The 20594-nt window shown below is 45.3% G+C and overlaps 1 protein-coding gene across 1 annotated transcript in view; it reads left to right on the forward strand.

Moving 5' to 3' along the window:
- The first annotated feature begins 2457 nt into the window (after positions 1-2457).
- LOC124544956 (cell division control protein 42 homolog) overlaps positions 2458-20594 on the forward strand; it is a 585469-nt gene continuing 567332 nt past the window's right edge. The window contains exon 1 of the mRNA XM_047123703.1: positions 2458-2701. Coding sequence (XP_046979659.1) covers positions 2470-2701 — 232 coding nt within the window. The 5' untranslated portion in view covers positions 2458-2469. The remainder of the gene's footprint in view (positions 2702-20594) is intronic.

The raw sequence follows: 20594 nt of genomic DNA on the forward strand, positions 1-20594 counted from the left end.
TTTGGTATTTAAATCAATGTATTCCTTAACCACGACGCTGTTTGAAGGAAATAGTGTGGGTGACACCTTCCAGTTGCAACCCCAACTTGACATTTCGCTGATGATTATGGTGCTGTATTATGTACTTTGCTTTTCCCATCAGCGTTATCATCAGCTTGGTGTGGAGACCGTTTTCCGGAACTCAGTGCTCTGGATACAGCAGAAAATCGCTGTGTGCGTCATGCAGACTACTAGGATTAATTGTATCTACTTCTAAAACGCACCCTATTACACAAGCTGCGTGTCTTTGGTTTTCTTACGCAGTCTGGTGATTTCCCTAACAGACTGCCATCGAAACTCTTCAGTACGAGGGGATTGTTTCATGATACGCTCGTATAAGTTGTTTACATCCAGATACATGATGTACCTGAAATTACCAGATGCACTGAACTGTTCATCCATATGTGTATTATTTGCTGTGTGTGCCTGTGGCCACTGTGGTAAGGTCACCAAGTTAGCGCAGTATGTCGGACAAGCCTAATAGGGTGATGTCGCAAGTTTGTTGCACGGCCCGTATATCTCGTTGGTCCCGTCAAAAATGAAAGGTGGAACTGTATGCTGCAATCTCTATGAATTTACATGTGTCTATATGTGTGTATGTATGTTCATCTCCTAAACCACCAGACCGATTTCAGCCAACGTTGGTACATTTATCACTTATTGTCTAGAAGTAATCGCTGCAGAGGTAAAAACTACCTGTCAACCTAAGGGGCGGGGGTGGGAATTAAAAAGCAGTATGGTGCACGATTAACGAATATCCATACTTTAATCATCCAATATTTGAGAATAAGACCACTGAGCAAAAAGGAAAAAAGTTCATCGCTTACTAAAACTGCAGTAAAACTCCCACATGAAATATGACGTTCAGTTTATTATTTCTTTACTATCAATTGTATTCATGACTCATTTCGCAGACAGTATTCACATGTACCACTGAATGTACTAGAAAAATTATATCATTGTACAGCACATAGTTCAGGAACTATGACATTATAAACACTGACGTGTCAGTTTCAGAAATTGGAAATTTGTGGTAAGGTCTTATGTGGCCAAGCTGTAGAGGTCATAGGTTCCTAAGCCTACACACTGTGGACAACACACACACACAGCCATGCCTGAGGAAGGACTCGGGCCTCCGACGGGGGGAGCCGCACGGGCCGTGAGAAGACACCTCAACCTCAGATCACGGGGCACTGACGTTTCGATTAATTAGTTATTTACTACTGAGTCTATTCACATCACATTTCGTAGACACTAGCGACACACATTACTAGATGTTCTTGCGGAATTATATCATTGCATGACACATAGTTCAAAGGATACAACGTCATGAACATTGACTGCTGTGCAAAATTCGCTAGAGATAGAGGTGAAGTATGTGTGGAAATTTGTGTGAAATACGTTAACTAAATGTGAAATATATCTGATATGCGTGTACGTGTATATGGGCAAAGCCACAGGTAAAAATCTCATCCTACACCACTGGAAAAAAATAGAATCAAATGTGGTACAAATGTTAGTTACGATCTGGAAAGAAATACTGTGAAGGTAAGGAGGGAAGGGGCGAGGAGCAGATAGACACAAGAGGAGGACGAGTTGCATAAAGAGAGGTGGAGTTGTAAATGGACAAAGAGAGAGCAGAGGAAGAGATTGACAGAGAAATGAAAGAGAAGGGAACAGGGAGACAGAGGAGGGAAGAGAGTGAAACCAGGTAAGGAGGAAGAGATGGACAGGATCAGAGGGAGGAGGCGAAGGATAGAGAGAATGGGAAGGAGGCGTTGGAAAAAGGGAGGGAGGAGATGGAAAAAAGAAGGGGAGAAGGAGATGGACAGAGACAGAAGCAGAAGATGGACAGAGAGGAGAGGGTCAGATGGACGGAGAAAGGGGGAAGAGCAGACAAACAACAGAGGTGGTGGAGGAGGCGATCAAGAGAGAGGAAAGGAAGATGTGGACAGAGAGAGGGAGAAGGAGGAGACGGACTAATAGAAGGTTGCCCGGGCAAAGTCGGGTACTCAGCTAGTTTATGCATAAAATGCCCTTTGGCGACGGGATCATAAACCTCCTGACTCTCCCTTTGGATTTCAGTCTGCTCTGCACTTTAGTATAAAAAAATTTGCTAGCGTGGAATGTCTGTGCCTATGATGTTCTTCGGGCATCAGACCACAACATTCTGAAGGCAGACGGTCTGCCTCCCTTTTGAAATTTTCGAAGAAGGCTTCAAAATTACGCGCGATTGCTTTGCTTTGAATCTGATTCGTGCAGCGGTTTACGTGGCCGTAGTGCACAGCCCTGCCGACAGGTAGCGCGCGAGACGCCCGCCGCCTACCGCGCCGCAGGGCGGCGGCCGACGTAACTAAGGGCCGGCGGTGCGCGGCCACTCTTCAGACGGGCCGCGGCGGGCAGAAGTGAGTGCTCCGCTGTCGGGTTAGGATGCCGCCCTCGGCCATGGGCTGCACGAGTCCGCTCCTCAAGCAGCAGCAGGACTCCGGCCCCGCGCCCGCACAGGAGGCGCCGGCCGACAAGAAGAACCCCGACCCGGCGCGCCGCATCAAGTGCGTGCTCGTGGGTGACGGCGCCGTCGGCAAGACCTCGCTCGTCGTCAGCTACTCGACCAACGGCTTCCCCAGCGAGTACGTGCCCACCGCGTTCGACAACTACAACGGTGAGTTGTCACTCTGCGCGTTTACTCCTGAGGGAACGCTGGTCTGTCATTGCTGCCAAGTGGAGCTAGAAGCGACGCGTGCTCACCGTCGATATCGTGGGCGTGACGATGACTTTTCCAGTCCGTAGTTTTGTGTTTGTGTTGACATAACGATGCCTCTTGTCTCCGAGTGTCAAAACATCCCAACTACATACTGTGAATGTACACTCACGAATTATCATTCTTCGAGTGCACCAACAGTACGATCAGGATGTATTTCCCCGGCTGGAGACCGTGACGAACAGCTGCGTTTACATTTTTTACCGCGTAAATAATGTCAGCTTTGGAAACTCACAATATGTGTGATACAGTACCCACGCCGAAAATCGGGGTGAAAGGTTTTGTTTATGAAAGTCCACGTTCTGGGCAAAAGACTGTTTAACTCGGTAAAAAAAAAGGTAGCATCTGTACGATGGGAATGAATTCGGCATTCGTGTGGACTGATTTAAAAACCTGTTTGACTCGAGGTCTACACTGGATCGCCCCCTTGCTTGCTTGCGTTGTCAGACTGATCTGTAGCGTAGCTCGAGGCCTAGATTACGTTAGTTTGAAATCTGCTTGTAGGTTAGCGAAGTCAACGAATATCAACGCCAAATAGAGCTTACGGTTACAAACTGATCTCCAGCGTAACCTAGTGTTTACTTTCTCGACATATTTTGAATAAAATTTGGCATATTTAACTCACTTTTCATCATAAAACCGAAAACGCAAGGTAAATTTAGAAAACCTATGTTACACAATGAACAAGTCCGATGACTATTTTCATGAATATTAAGTGCTTAAACTGCACGTATACTACAAATATGCAAGGGGGTCCAATACATAATTTCTACCTGTGAACTCGAACCTAGTACTTCTAGAACAAAAGGCCGTGGCCGATATCACTGCGCGACAAACGACCATATTGGGAGGTTCAGTGACCGAAGTTAAAGGAAGACTTTCAATTTAGGCGACTTGCTTCACCGTGACAGGATTTTCGGATTTGTCTGCGCAATGCCTGGTACACTGAAGGTCAACGCAGTTTCGATTGTCGGCCCACGTATAGCAAGAACATTCTAATGCTAGCGTATTTTGGCACCTCGAAAGAAGCAGTTGGAAGTGTCTGCGTGTTTTTGTATGGCGTCTTCGGTTAGCTGATATCAGGCCATGAAACGACATAAACAGCTGTAGGAGACAGAAGCGCTCATGCGCATGGAGGAGACGTAGGGCTGTAAGCAGTTCCTATTTACAATTTTGAATGAAGTGGTGTCACATGCTTGTGTAGATTTGTAGACAACGCTAAAACGTAGTAGCAGTAGAAATAAGATTGGCGAAATTATGAATGTAACTTACCCTAGTGCAAATTTCACCCCGGACCTAAACAAGACAAGCTATATCATGACATGTTGGCCTTTCTTTACACGTGTGGTAAATATTTATGAAATTTCAGTATTTCTTGAATGCGCTGCTCGGGAAATGCCACTGTCATTTCAAATGATTTTCGAGAGTAGTTTTAGGCTGTTGTCAACAGCGTTCCTTCCTCAAAGTTAAGTACCGCCGATATCACAGATCCCGTATAATCTGAACGAATGCGCCTACTCAGATGACATAACTGTAAGCGGAATTTAAGAACCATTCCAGGCAGTGCGACATGACCCGTGCGTTTCAGCTGTTCAGCGATAAGCTCGTTATTTGAACAGCTGTTTGGCCACGCCGCGATTGATACCTGCCGTTCTGCGGTTCACCTTCCAGCCAAACTATAATTTGTCCGTCTTTGGTATGAAATACATCACTGATTCTGCCATCAGAGACCTGACAGTTTGTTGGTAGGTTTGTGGAGGTATGTGGCATTCATGTCTACGTACAGGTCATGCAATTGCTGTAAATAAAAGGCCGCTGATTTGCGTACGCGATGGTGGCATCCGATAGCGACCCAGATGGATTCCACAGGATTTACATCAGGCGAAATTGGTGGCCAGGACATCAATATAAATTCGCTATGATGCTCTTCGAAACACTGCAGCTCGCTACCGGCTCTGAGACTTTGGCAATTATACTGCTGAAAGATGACGTCTGGGATCACATCAACCATGAAGGGATGTAGGTGGTCCGCAGCTGTCAGCGTGTTTTCGATTACTACCACAGATCCCATGCAAGCGTAGGAGAATGTCTCCTATAGCATAATACTGCTTCCACCAGCCTGCGTCCGTGGTGCGTTGGACGTTCCGAGCTGCCGTTCACCCCGATGGCGGTTTTTGTGGATACGACCCTCGACCAAGTGTAGCAAAAATGTGATTAACCCGAAGGGCCCACACGTTTCCATTGATCGATGGTCGAATCCCAATGGTCCCGTGCCCACAGCAATTGTAATTGAAGATGTCGTAGGGTCAGCACGTAGGGGTTATCTGTTGCGAAGGGGGTGAAATAACTAGTAGGTCGTATGACACTGGGCGACCACGTCTCGTCAAAACACACAGAGGTCGGACACTGTGTAACCCAGGATAAGCAGCGATCTGCAGCAGATTTGGCGATGGAGTACAGGCCCATATCACTAACGTCGATATGCAGCAGGATTTTGGAACATATATTGTGTTCGAACATTATGAATTACCTCGAAGAAAACGATCTATTGACACACATTCAACGTGGGTTTAGATAACATTGTTCCTGTGAAACACAACTAGCTCTTTATTGCTGAGTGCTATTGACAAGGGATTTCGGATCGATTCCGTATTTCTGGATTTCCAGAAGGCCTTTGACACTGTACTACACAAGTGGCTTACAGTGAAATTGCGTGCTTATGGAATATCGTCTCAGTTATGTGAGTGGATTTGTGATTTCCTGTCAGAGGTCACAGTTCGTAGTAACTGCCGGAAAGTCATCGAGTAAAACAAAGTGATTTCTGGCGTTTCCCAAGGTAGTCTTATAGGCCCTTTGCTGTTCCTTACCTACATAAACGATTTGGGAGACAATCTGAGCAGCCGTCTTAGGTTGTTCGCAAATGATGGTGTCGTTTATCGACTAATAAAGTCATGCGAAGATCAAAACAAATTGCAAAACGATTTAGAAAAGATTCCTGAATGGTGCGCAAATTGGCAGCTGACCCTAAGTAACGAAAAGTGAGGTCATCCACATGAGTGCTAAAAGAAATTCCTTACACTTCAGTTACACATAAATCACTCAAACCTAAAGTCGGTAAATTCAACTAAATACCTAGGAATTGCAATTACGAATAACTTAGCTTGGACGGAACATACAGAAACTGTTGTGGGGAAGGCTAACAAGGGAGTGCGCTTTATTGGCAGGACATTTAGAAAATGTGAGAGATCTACTAAGGAGACGGCGTACACTATGCTTGTCCGTCCTCTTTTAGAATAGTGCTGCGCGGTGTGGGATCCTTACCAGATATTAAAAGAAAGGCGTCTTTCGTTGCGACTTAATCTTCTCACGAAATTTCAGTCACCAACTTTCTCCTCCGAATGCGAAAATATTTGTTTGACACCGACATACATAGAGAGAAACGATCACCAAGATAAAATAAGGGAAATCAAAGCTTGTACGGTAAGATATCCGCGCGCTATACGAGATTGGAATAATAGAGAATTGTGAAGGTGGTTCGATGGACCCTCTGCCAAGCACGTAAATGTGATTTTCAGAGTGTTCATGTACATGTAGAATAAATTCGCGAAACAGACGTGCAATTGAGATGTTATTCTATTTTATTTTTCCGCTACCAGTTTCGGGAATTCACTATGACATCTCCAGGCAGTAAAGTCTTCCAAGGAAGCAATTGAGCTACGAAAGCACGACATCCAGAAACATATGGCCCCAGTATGCTTACATCGATTACTTTTTAAAGGTGCATGTGGTGCCAAGAGGTGACATAATGAATTGCCGAAACTGGTAGCGAAAATAAAGTAAAATAACATCTCAATTGTATGGCTGTTTGGCGAATTTCACTGTTAAGTAAGCATTGTACTCTGTCGTCATATCTGCCGCAGATCGCTGCTTATCCCGGATTACACAATGGGAGACCCTCCGACCCCTACGTTTTGTGGTGAGACATGGTCGTCCAGTAGCATACGTCCTACTCGTTACTTCATAGCCCTTCAACCACTTCCCGTAGGTGCTCGCGACAGTAGTACGCCAAGAGGCGACCCGCTTCGCCCTTTCAGAGATTGTCGTTTTCAGCAGCAGTGCCACAACAATATGCACTTCGCGAAAACCACTCACATCAGTGGATTTCCACATTTGCCGCCGGTATCTTCGCTATAATGACTGCCCATTTCTCTCTCTTCCACTTACGTTCAATCCTCGCTACGTCGCGTGCCCACAACACCACGAGGTAAGCGGTGGGCAGTGGTCATAATGTTTCAGCGCATCAGTGTACATCATGTGTCAGTTGTGAAAAATGGAGGGGGCGGTTGGTTATCTAGGAAACTCTTATTGCTGTTCTGAATATATTATGGATTGGTTAGACATCTCTACCTTCCTTGCCACACGCACCCTGCCCTCATCCTAACATTTTACTAACTGCCGAATGTCTACTATTAAGTGTAGGTAGGAGGAGAGAACCTGTTCAGGCACCACAAGGCTGACCTGCAGAATTTTTAAGTGGTGATGGCGTAGGGAAGTAACAGTTTATGCGAGGGACATGACAAAGAAACTAGATCATACGATGGACTACAAAATTTCTGAGGTTGTTCAAGGATGTTTCGTGAGAATTTTGAAGTAAGGTACATTTGTTCTCTAGTGGCTCGTTAGTGTATTTTTTTTTTTTAAATTGAAATATCAATTCACCAAGAAGGTGCAGCCGATAAAATCTCTCTTCAGCCAGAGGTTATGCATATTTGAAATGTCTTAAAATAGAAAAGAGGTAGATAATACATTGGTGGCCAATACTTCAGTTTTAAAATGTTTTAAGTGATTTTATATTACAGTTTCAACGCAGTAATTGACGGTAATATTTTTATATAAGTCGTAGGAACCTAGATGACAGTTCAACTAATGAACTTCTGGAGGAGATCGAGTGGTTACTACAACACATACAAAGAACGTTAGTTCAGTTTAGTAAAACTCTTTAATACACGAATACCTAACTCGAATTAAATCCATGACAACAAGAATGACAGTATACATTGTCAAAACCGTGATCAACCGCCTTCTACGGTGTGGGCCGGTGTGAGACGTGCAGGAAGAGTGTCAGTGACATACTGCAAGGTACCGATAGGGTAGTGGAGCCATGGCGACTCCAGAGCTGTGGCCAGCTGCGCGAGTTCTCTCGGTTGATGATCCACGGTGCTAACAGTCCGGTCGAGGTCGTCCGACGGATTCTCGACTGGGTTTAAATGCGGGAATTTCGGTGGCCAGGGTAGTACGGTAAACTCATCCAGGTGCTCTCCCAACCACGTGACACGTTGCATTGTCCTGCTGGTAGATGCCATCTTGCGGAGAAAAAAACAAACTACATGTAGGGATGGACATGTCCCCAATGAAACATGCATACCTGCGTTTATGCACAGTGCCTTCTAGAATGCCACAAAAACATTCCACAGACGATAACACACTCTCGGCTGTCCTGGGTCCTTCGAGATAGTTGCAGAGTGTTTGCTTTCAGACGTTTCGCGCTGTACACGCCAACGGGCGTGAGTACCATTGAGCAAAAAACGCGGTCATCAGAAAAGGCGACCTATCGTCTCTCAGTGGACGTAATGTTGCGGTTTTGGTGAGCGAACTCCAGCCTCAGTCGCTGATGAACAGCAGTCAGCATAGCTACACGAGCCAGGCGCCTGCCGCGGAATCTTTCGCTGAGAAGACACTGTTGGTAGCCCAGCCCCTTGGGTCATCAGGACAGTCAGTTGATCCACAGTAGCGCGTCTATTCGCCCGTACTCATCTCGGCAACAGTCGTTCACCCCGTGGTTCACCACAGGTGCTTCGGCGCTGGTTTTGGATAGCACCATTTTGCCATGCATGTTGTAATTCAACCACAGCGACACGCGAACAGTTACGAAACTTAGGCGTTTCGGAAATGGTTCAACTCTTGGCCAGACGTCAGATAAGTCTCACCGATTCCTCGTCACAACAGTTGCATTGTTTCCAAGCGCCCCCCCCCCCCACCCCCACCCCCACCCACCCCCTCTTCTTCCCAATACGCTTTATATAACCTCCATCGATAGTGCCGCCACCTGTCTGTAAGAGGTTATTGCACGTTGACGTCGAACATACGTCGTGGTCATGGTAATCTGACAGGGCTGTGTACATCTAGTACTGTCGCAGAACTCAATGCGTGTGACTAGGGCCACCCGTCGGGTAGACCGTTCGCCAGGTGCAAGTCTTTAGATCTCAACCCACTTCGTCGACTTGGGCGTCGATCGGGATGAAATGATGATTAGGACAACACAACACCCAGTCCCTGAGCGGAGAAAAGCTCCGACCCAGCCGGGAATCGAACCCGGGCCCTTGGCATTGACGTTCTGTCGCGCTGACCGCTCAGCTACCGGGGGCGGACACAGAACACAACGATAACTGTTTGTTACTATGATGAGTGCTAAATAACAATTATCACCTTAATTTAACTATAAATTTTGGTACACAGTTCTGATTAGTGATTTCAGTTAACTGCCTGGATATGAGATACGATGCTGCTGCTATCAGGCTGGCTGTCAAATGGTGGGCGAGTAGCGGTGCCCTCTGACGTAAGTAGACTTGCAGCAGCGGCTTTGGCGTACCGAACCTCTTGAGGTCGCGTCTTCAGTTGCGTCTCTCGTTCGTGGTTGCGTCTGACACACACTGTCTTTAGCTTGTGGTTCCGTCATGCAGTACCAACTTTACTATAGGACGTCACTCTTCGGACGACACCACAATAATGTTAGTTGTGCTACGGTGCAATAGTGATGCTGGCGTGCATGAAAATTATAATGCCCGTGATAAACATGCAGTGATGAGTATGGCTGAGGCCCTGTGGAACTACAGGTAGTGACAAAGTCCGTGGGGGAGCGGGGAGGGGGGTGGTAGGATGGAAGGTTACTGTGAAGTTCATCGTTCTGATTAGGGTTGGGAAGAGGGGTATCTCTCATGGAATATGGATGAAGCGGCGCAGCAGGGTACCAGGATTGATAATTAATGTGTGGGATGCTGGGGTTTCGTTTGATTTCTTACCTTATTTATGTATGTGCTGCCCTCTAGCTGTCCATTTCCCATTCCCCTTCTGTGTACCACCTCCCACCCACCTGTATCCACACTGGACTCGCATTCGGGAGGACGACGGTTCAATCCCGTCTCCGGCCATCCTGATTTAGGTTTTCCGTGATTTCCCTAAATCGTTTCAGGCAAATGCCGGGATGGTTCCTTTGAAAGGGCACGGCCGATTTCCTTCCCAATCCTTCCCTAACCCGAGCTTGCGCTCCGTCTCTAATGACCTCGTTGTCGACGAGACGTTAAATACTACCCACCACCACCACCTGTATCCATCTCCTCGTATACCCTTCTGTCTCCGCATTATGACCCCTATTCCAATAGGAGGTTGCCGATTCTTACTTTCACAGTAATCAGTATTTCTTTCCATCTCCTCGTATACCCTTCTGTCTCCGCGTTATGACCCCTATTCCAATAGGAGGTTGCCGATTCTTACTTTCACAGTAATCAGTATTTCTTTCCGGATAGTAACTAGCACGTGTACCAAGTCTGACTGAAATCTATCAAGGGCTTTAGAACGATTTCTTTTACCCATGGCTTATCCTGCATACCCACATGTCATATATATTTAATGTACTTCACACACATTTGTTCACCTGTATATCCAGCGGATTTCGCCCAGCAGTCTCCTCACGCCAGCTGCGTGTTTATAACGTCATACCTCCGGAGCTGTGTGCCGCACAGTGACATAATTTTGTAGGTACATTCAGCGGCTTATGCGGGTACTGTCTGCGAAATGTGTCGCGAATAGAGTTAGTAGCAACGAAGTAATAAATTTACACGTTGTTCCTGATGTGGTAGTTTACTACATGCACAGCGAAAATGTAGTAAGCGATAAACTTTTTACCTTTGATCATTTTGCCACAGTTGTCAAACGTTTTTGTAAAGATTTGAAATTGTGTGTAAAGTTTGTTGAAGTCACTGAGTGTTCTCATTCTCGAATACTGGATGAATATGGGTATTTGCGAGTTGATCGCTAGGTGGTTCTTACCTCCATACTGATTCTTTCCAGGCAGTAAGTGATGTGTCTACCAAGCTTGTTCGAAATCGGTCCAGCGGTTTAGGAAAAAATGCGGTACATAAACACACTGATAAGCAAAAACATTATGATCACTGCTCACTGCGACGTTGGATGCCGCCTGGCGGTGTTGCGGTCACGTGACGCGGTAACAAAAGTATGTAAGCGGAGCACACACTGACGGGGGATCACTCTAGCGAAGGTACAGGTGACAGATAGGGAAATCTATTGAGATAAGCGACTTTGACGGCGGGCAAACTATTATTGCGTAGAGCCTGTGTGTATCTCGAAAAATGGGAAAGCTGGTGGAATGTTCACGTGCTACTGTCGTGAGCATCTACGGAAAGAGGTAGAAGGACCATGAAACTACCACTAGGACCTAAATGATTGGAAGTCTACGACTCTTCACAGGACGTGGAGTTCAGAGGCTTGTCTGCTCTGTAAAGTAAACTCATGCTCATAAATTAAGGATAATGCTGATACATGGTGAAAGAACGCTCTGGTGGGCGGTTTGCGCGTTTAAATCACCTCGGGGTATGACGATGCGGTGCATTTGAGCTGCGGTCGTCGCACGGTGGCGCTGGCAGCAGTCCACATACGCAGAGGTGTGTTGGTGCATGTCAGAGTACTGTTCAGCGAGTAAGTGTGCAGACGTTTTCAGACGTGCCAAGGGTGACTGGCAGCGTCATGTTACAGGAGGTTTCCAACAATACCTGTAAGGTACTTGTTACGTGCTGTACTGTACACTGACGCAACAGATTTAGCACACTGTTGTAAGTTGCTTGCATGTTTCCTCTGAGGGTTCTTCCATTTCTCTGCATTTTGTGCTGTACGGTTACAATACGAATTTTTTCCACAGAAATGAAGGTAATTGGCGTAATTAAACGAAAAATCGTAACTACATCGTGACTCTGCAACTAGCCACTAGAGACCACGAGACTCCTTAACAAAATATTCAGAAAATACAGCTGAACAGCCTCCGAAATTTTGTTCTGATGTACTCTGAATATGTGCATCACACTTCGTTGTTTCGATGCAAGGGACAGGTAATTAAGTGGCCAAATACACCGTGCACATAACCAGACTGAAAAAGGAAGGAATTATTGTGACACAGACGGTAGTCGTCTCCATGAGATTAGGAATTAAGGGAAATTAACATTTGAGTTTGCAGGTCGTAGAAAATTCTACTGCGTGGAGGAGGAGGGGACGTACTTCCCCGTAACAGCAGGCCTCGTTTTAACCTGGGAGTTTTTTTTAAGTAGTGGAATGTTACTGCCATGGGCTGCTGAAACCGGTCGTCGGTTTAAAAATTGAGGTGACATTGAAGACGGAGAGCCAGCCTGCCCGGAGCGGAGCGTTTCATGAACGCGAGGCAGCCTTTGGTAGAAGGACGACCGGAATGAAAGTTAGCCGGTCGGTGTTTTATAAGAGAGAATAAATATAAGCACGTTCAGTGAAACGACGCGCATAGCTAGAGCTTTCCCCTACAGGCGTTCCAGACCTTTCGGACTTAGTGCGCTTCTGCGTGCGTGCGTGCGCGCGCGCGCGCGCGCGCGCGTGTGTGTGTGTGTGTGTGGGGGGGGGGGGGGGGGGAGGAGAGAGAGAGACCTTTCATCAGGAAGTTTGTCACGGAAACATTTGAGGGGAAAGGAAGTCTCACCGTATTTTTAAAATCTGTTGAGAGTTAGAGCGTGTTACTAAGTGTTTGGAAAATTACTTCTACAATTGTTTATTCAGGAGCTAGATTCACTGTTGTTGTGGTCTTCAGCCCGAAGACAAGACTGATGCAGTTCTTCATGCGACTCTATCCTGTGCAAGCCTCACCGTCTCAGAGTAACTACTGCAAACCTACATCCTTCTCAATCTTTTTACTGTATTCATCTCTTGGTCTCCTACGATTTTTAACCCACACACTTCCCTCCAAAACTAAAGTGGTGATCCCTTTATGTCTCAGAATGTCTTGCCTCTTAGTCACGATGTGCCACAAATTTCTTGTCTCTCCAAACCTATTCAGTACGTCCTCATTAGTTACACGATCTACCCATCTAATTTTCAGCATTCTTCTGTAGCACCAAAATTGTGTTCTCTCCTTGACTGAATTGTTTATCGTTCCGTTTCACTTCCATACAAAGCTACTCTCCAGACAAATATCCTTACAAAAGACTTCTTAACACTTAAAGCCACATTCGACGTTAGCAAATCTGTCTTCCTCAGAAACGCTTTTCTTGTCATTCCCAGTCTAAATTTCATATCCTCGCTCTTTCGCCCATCAGTTATTTTGTTGCACAAATAGCAAAATTCAGCTATTACTTTTAGTGCCTCGTTTTCTATCTAATTCCCTGCGCATCGCCTGATTTAATTCGACTACATTCCTTTATCGTTGTCTTGGTTTTGTTGATGTTCATCCTATATTTTCGTTTTAGAACACTGTTCATTCTGTTCAGCTGTTCTTCCAGGTCCTCCGCTGTCTGACAGTCATCGAAAAACCACAAACTTTTCTTTTTCCTGAACTTTGATTGTTCTTTGGTTTCCTTTACTGATTGGTCAATGTACAGATTAAATAACTTCAGAGGTAGGTTACAACCCTGTCTCACAGTTCCCAACCACTGCTTTCCTTTCATAATCCTTGACTCTTAGGTCATCTGGTTTCTTCACAAATTGTAAGTAGCCTTTCAGTACCTGTATTTTACCCCGGCTACCTCCAGAATTTCAAAGCGGGTATTCCAGTCAACAGTGTCAAAAAGCTTTCTATAGTTCTACAAATGCTATGAACGTAAGTTTGCCTTTCCTTAACCTCTCTTCTGTAAGAAGTCGTAGGGTCAGTATTGCCTCGCGTGTTCCTGAATTTCAACAGAATCCAAACTGATCTTCCCTGATGTTTGCTTCTAGTAGTTTTTCCATTCTTCTGTAGGGAATTCGCGTTAATATTTTGCAACCTTGACTTATTAAACTGGTATGTCGGTAGTATTCGCTCCAGTCAGCACCTATTTTCTTTGGAATTGGCATTATTACATTCGTCTTGAAGTCTGTGAGTATTTTGCCTATTTCGTACATCTTGTACACCAGATGGAGTAGTTTTGTCATGACTGACAACAGTTGTTCTGACAGAATGTCGTCTACTCCAGGGATTGACTAGTTTTTGTAATTATGGCTTAATTCTTCTCGGTGACAATGCTAATGAATTTTCCGATTTATTCATAAACTACATATACATTTGTTCTCCGCAAGCCACGTTACGGTGTATGACTGAGGGTACTGTGTGTACCACTTTCGCTTCCTCCCTTTCATATTGGAGTCGCGATTGGTGCTCGGGAAGAAATATTGTTGGTAAGCCTACGCGTGATCTCTAATCTGACTGATTTTGCCTTGATGATCTTTTCGCGAGATATAAGTAGGAGGAAAAAAATATTAAATCACTCTTCCAGGAACGCACGATCTCGGAAATTTTAACAGTAAACCTCACCATGATGTAGAACGCCTATCCAGCTGGATCGTCTGCCACTGGAGTTAGAATCTCCGTCACGCTTTCATGCTTACTGAATGAAAAGGTAATGAAACGCGGTGCTCTTCTTTGGATCTCCCCTGTTTCCTCTATCAGTCCATTCTACACTGACGCACCAAAGAAACCGCTATAGGCATGCGTATCCAAATACAGAGATACGTAAACAGGCAGAATACGGCGCTGCGGTCGGCAACGCTTATGTAAGACAAGTGTCTGGAGAAGTTGTTGGGTCGGTTATTGCTGCTACAATGGCAGGTTATCAAGATGTGAGTGAGTCTGAACGCAGTATTATTAGTCGGCGGACGAAAGGTGGACATAGCAACTCCAAGGTAATGATGAAGAGGGGATTTTGCCTTACGACCATTTCGCGAGTGTACCGTGAATATCAGGAATCCGGTAAAACATCAAATCACCGACATCGCTGAGGCCAGAAAAAGATCCTGCAAGGACGAGACTAACGACGACTGAAGAGAATCGATCATCGTGACAGGACTGCAACCCTTCTGCAAACTGCTGCAGATTTCAGTGCTGGACCATCAAGTGTCAGCTTGCAAATCATTCGACGAAACAACATTGATATGCGGTTTCGGAACTGAAAGCCCACTGGTGTATTCTTGATGACTGCACAACACCAAGCTCTACGCCTCACCTGGGTCCGTCAACACCGACATTAGACTGCTGATGACTGCAAACATGTTGCCTGGTCGGATGAGTCTCGTTTCGAATCGTATCGAGCGGATGGACGTGTACGGGTATGAAGACAACCTCATGAATCCATGGACCCTGCATATCAGCAGGGGGCTGTTCAAGCTGGTGGAGGCTCTTTAATGGTGTGAGGCGTGTGCGATTGGAGCGATATGGGACCCCTGATACATGTAGATACAACTCTGGCAGGTGACACGTACGTATGCATCCTGTCCCATCACCTGCATCCATTCATGTCAATTGTGCGTTCCACGGACTTAGGCAATTCCAGCAGGACAATTAGACACCCCACACGTGAAGAATTGCTACAGAGTGTCTGCAGGAACACTCCTCTGAGTTGAAACGCTTCCGATGTCCACCAAACTCTCCAGACACGAGCAGTATTGAGCATATCTGGGATGCCTTGCATCGTGCTATCCAGAATAATCTCCACCCTGTCGTATTCCTACGGATTTATGTACAGCCCTGCAGAATTCACGGTTTCATTTCCCTCCAGCACTACTAGAGACATTATTCAAGTCCACGACACGTCGTGTTGCGGGACTTCTGCGTGCTCGTGTGGGCTCTACACGATATTAGGCAGGTGTACCAATCTCTTTGGCTCTTCAGTGTAGTACGGGTCCCAGACTGCCGAGCAGTATTAAAGTATCAATATAATAGGGTTATTTTAAACTACCTCCTTCATGCGTGACCTATCCTTGCTGTGGACTCTTACAATGTGTCTGTCTGGTTTATGGCTTTCTTGCGATAAATTTTGACGTTACGCTTCAGATTGCTCTGTACGTTTATAATGAATGCGACTGCTTCCAGTGACAATTGTGCAAAAGTGTAGTGATACAGTAATGGGTCTTTCTGCTTGTTTATGTGCAATATGCTGCATAACTTTAGAGTCAGCTACTAATCAGTGCACCAAGCGTCGACCCTCCGCGGGTCTTTCTGTATTTCTCTACAGTTCTGTAGCTTTGCAATTTCTCTGTATACAACATCGTCCGCGAAAAACCTCATGGAATTTCCGACGTTATCCACTAACTCATTCATACAGGTGACGTAGAATTCCACCGTCAAATTTTCAAAGGTTGTTCGGGAATATCTTCTGAATATTTTGCTACAAGGCAGGGTTACTGCATTTAGTTTGGTTTCTTTCGTCATTTAGCTTTGTATCTGTATTGCAATGCAAGAGCAGTGCAAGTGCCCCCCGTTCTGTGAAGAGTTGTGGACGTCCAACCATTTAGCGCCTATTGGTAGTTACACTGTGCTACCTCTTTCCGTAGATGCTCACGATAGTAGCACGTGAACATTCCACCAGCTTCGCCGTTTTCGAAAAGCTCGTTCACAAGCTCTGTGTAATGATAATCTGTCCTTTGTCAAAGTCGCTTATTATGTTACGGTACTTTTTTGTCATCAGTCTTCTGACTGGTTTGATGGGGCCCACCACGAATTCCTCTACTGTGCTAACCTCTTCATCTCAGAGTAGCACTTGCAAACTACGTTCCCAATTATTTGCTGCATGTATTCCAGTCTCTGTCTTCCTCTACAATTTTTGCCCTCTACAGCTGTACCATGGAAGCCATTCTCTCGTTTCTTAACAGATGTCCTAACATCGTGTCCCTCCTTCTTATAAGTTTTTTCCACATGCTCCTTTCCTCTCCGATTCTGCGCAGAACCTCCTCATTCCTTACCTTATTTCCGTACAGGGAAGAAGCCGCTTACCCTGTGTCGGGGGATAAATACGACTGTGCGGCTAGTCCTGGCGGAGGTTAGAGTCCTTCCTCGGGCATGGGTGTGTGTGTGTGTGTGTGTGTGTGTGTGTGTGTGTGTGTGTGTGTGTGTGTGTGTATGTTTGTCCTTAGGATAATTTAGGATAAGTAGTGCTTAGGGACTGATGACCTTAGCAGTTACGTCCCATACAATTTCACACACATTTGAACATTTTTTTGATAAATACGATATTGCAGTGCCTTTGTTATTCCGGATTACGTTGCCATGTTCCTTCGGGCATAATATTTTTGTGGTTAAACCAATGTGTCTGCCTACTTGCTTATGTGTAAATTTTCTAAAGATGATACATTGTGACCAAAAGTACCCGGACACCTGGCTGAAAATGACTTAAAAGTTCGTGGCGCCCTCCATTGGTAATGCTGGAATTCAGTATGGTGTTGCTGCACCCTTAGCCTTCATGACAGCTCCCACTCTGGCAAGCATATGTTCAATCACGTGCTGGAAGGTTTCTTGGGGAATGGCAGCCCATTGTCGTGTAACCACTGCTTCAACAGCGGGATGCAAGAAGGTGCTTAAAACGTCAATGTAGGCCTGTGCTGTGATAGTGCCACGCAAAACAAGGGGTGCAAGCCTTCTCCATGAAAAACACGACCACACCATAACATCACCGTCTCCTAATTTTACTGCTGACACTACACACGCTGGCAGATGACGTTCACCGGGCATTAGCCATACTCACACCCTGCTATCGGATCGCCACTTTGCATACCGTGATTCGTCACTCTAAACAACGTTTTTCCACTGTTCAATCGTCCAATGTTTACGCTCCTTACACCAGTAGAGGCGTCGTTTGGCATTTACTGGTGTGATGTGTGGCTTATGAGCAGCCGCTCGACCATGAAATCCAAGTTTTCTCACCTTCCGCATAACTGTCATAGTACTTTATGTGGATCCTCGTGCTGTCTGGAACTGCTTTGTGATGGTCTGTATAGATGTCTTCCTAGTACACATTACGACCCTCTTCAACTGCCGGTGGTCGCTGTCGGTCAACAGACGAGGTCGGCTTGTACGCTTTGGTGCTGTACGTGGCCCTTCACGTTTCCACTTCACTAGCACATCGGAAACTGTGGACCTAGGGATGTTTAGGAGTGTGGAAACCTCGCGTACAGACGTTTGATACAAGTGACATACTATCACCTGACCATGTTCGAAGTCAGAGTTCCGCGGAGCGCCCCATTCTGTTCTCTCACGGCGTCTAATGATCACCGAGGTCGCTGATATGGAGTACCTGTCGGTCGGTGGCAGCACAATGCACCTTGTATGAAAAATATATGTTTCTGGGGTGTCCGGATACCTTTGATCACATAGTGTACCGTTTTTAGGACGTGCTATCAATATGTTCAGATTTATAGGCGACATATCTTTTATAATAGAAGGTAATTTACTACTGATCTATGAACATGAGTATAGCAACGGAAATAAAGCTTTAGATTGCGTCATGGGCAGTAATCAATCCCAAACCCAAATCATCCCTGCTAGTGATGTGTAGCAGCCTAATGCGTTACGTTACATACAAGTAACGTGAATATTGCTCCGTAATCAAATTTCGAAATCGGTCAATAAGAATTAAATTTGAAAATTGAACAGCCCATAACGAAATATTTTTTTCATTTACATAACGTGCTGATTAAACTGGTTTCTAAGGAGGTGAAGATTGTAAAAACATATAAAAAAACAGAGTTCTTCTGATGTATGTAAGATTGGATTTGGTGTAGGCGAAGTAGTAAGAGGGTTATCGATTTCTCTTTATCGAAGTTTTAATAAATAAATAATAATTAAAACTTCGTTTTTTAAATAGTTACGGGTCGCGGTATTTTGGCCTCCTGCTTAGAACGAAATATCTGCACTGCTTCAAAGACTTTTCTTAAAAAAAAAAAAAAAAAAAAAAAAAAAAAAAAAAAAAAAAAAAATTGACATCGTCTGTGTTCCAATACCAGGTTGTCCGCCACTAAACATATTGCGTCACTGTGAATACAAGTGGTTCTGACTTCGGTACATGGTAGTACAGCTAGAGATAATTTCTAAAAGATAAACCAAATACGAAAACTTGAGCGACACGAAGAAATGTAATTCTCTGAATACAAGTAAAAAGGTCAACGTGGAAAGGGACGCATAAGTTCACAGATTTTATGTAGTGGGCGAAACCATATGTTATGTTTCATGACAACCAACTTCTATTACGTAGAATTTTGGGTTACAGTTTACTAAGAAGTTTCCATCTGAAGAAATAGATTTGGAATGGTTCGAGTTGTGGTAATCCATCTCAGGTTTATGAAAGGAGCCGCGGCGTCAATAGAATCACTACAGCAGGGTGACAGGATGGTTTTCACGAATCCTAATAAGCTGATTACTTGGGCAGTCAGCGGTGGTATAAAGGTGGATTCACACTTGACGCAAAATCGCCGTCACGTCAGCCAAGTCAGAAGACTGCTCTGTAGTTGAAATGGTGGCATTCACATACGCCGTCAATGGAACGTCATAGAAACGACACAACTCGTCAGCTTCACGTCCGCAGCTCGTGGTCTCGCGGTAGCGTTCTCGCTTCCCGAGCACGGGGTCCCGGGTTCGATTCCCGGCGGGGTCAGAGATTTTCACCTCATCATCACTATTTCATCATCATTAATGAATGTGGCGACTTTGGACTGAGCAAAGGTTGGGAATTTGTACGGGCGCTGATAACCGCGCAGTTGAGCGCCCCACAAACCAATCATAATCATCATCATCGTCAGCTTCAGGCAGTCATCGTCAGCTTCAGGCAGTGTTTCTCGGGAAGAATGTTTCGACGGGCCATTGACGGAGTCGCGTAATATTTCCCTGCTGCTGCCATCAAGTAGCACTTCCATATTTGTTTTGTTTAGTTGAGCAAAACGGCCCATGTAGACATACGTTAGGCAAACTATCAACTTGTGTCATGGTGATATTGGACGCCTAAATCTTGAATTTCTCTTCGTAATTTTTATTTATATCTTGCTTGACAGGTAAAAAAATATGAAACTTCCTGGCAGATTAAAACTGTGTGCCGGACCGAGACTCGAAGTCGGGACCTTTGCCTTTCGCGGTCAAGTGCTCTATCAACTGAGCTACCCAAGCACGACTCACGCCCCATCCTCACAGCTTTACTTCTGCCAGTACCTCGTCTCCTACCTTCCAAACTTTACAGAAGCTCTCCTGCGAAAAAAAAAAGTTTAGACTTTCTGAAATGTGTATAGAATGACTACTCCTCTTTCAGCTGCCGGCCTTTGTGGCCGTGCGGTTCTAGGCGCTTCAGTCTGGAACCGCGTGACCGCTACGGTCGCATGTTCGAATCCTGCCTCGGGCATGGATGTGTGTGATGTCCTTAGGTTTAAGTAGTTCTAAGTTCTAGGGGACTGATGACCACAGATGTTAAGTCCCATAGAGCTCAGAGCCATTTGAACCTCTTTCAGCTCCTTGTAAAGTGTGTGGAACTCCGCTTCATTATCAATTTTTTAACATTTTTTCTTGCACACACCTTTTTGTTCGCTGTTCCTCATCATCAAGCGCAACAGCAATCATTGCAAGCTGCTTGAAACAGTTTCGCTATTTTATGACGATATACCATGAACTAGAGAGCCTGTATAGGGAGAGAGTGGCCAACCGGACGATACGGCGGCCATTTTTCTGCAAAACTGCGGACTGGACTTTTGAATGGCCAAT

The sequence above is a fragment of the Schistocerca americana genome, chromosome 8, assembly GCF_021461395.2.
Source record: "Schistocerca americana isolate TAMUIC-IGC-003095 chromosome 8, iqSchAmer2.1, whole genome shotgun sequence".
NCBI classification, from domain to species: Eukaryota; Metazoa; Arthropoda; class Insecta; order Orthoptera; family Acrididae; genus Schistocerca; species Schistocerca americana.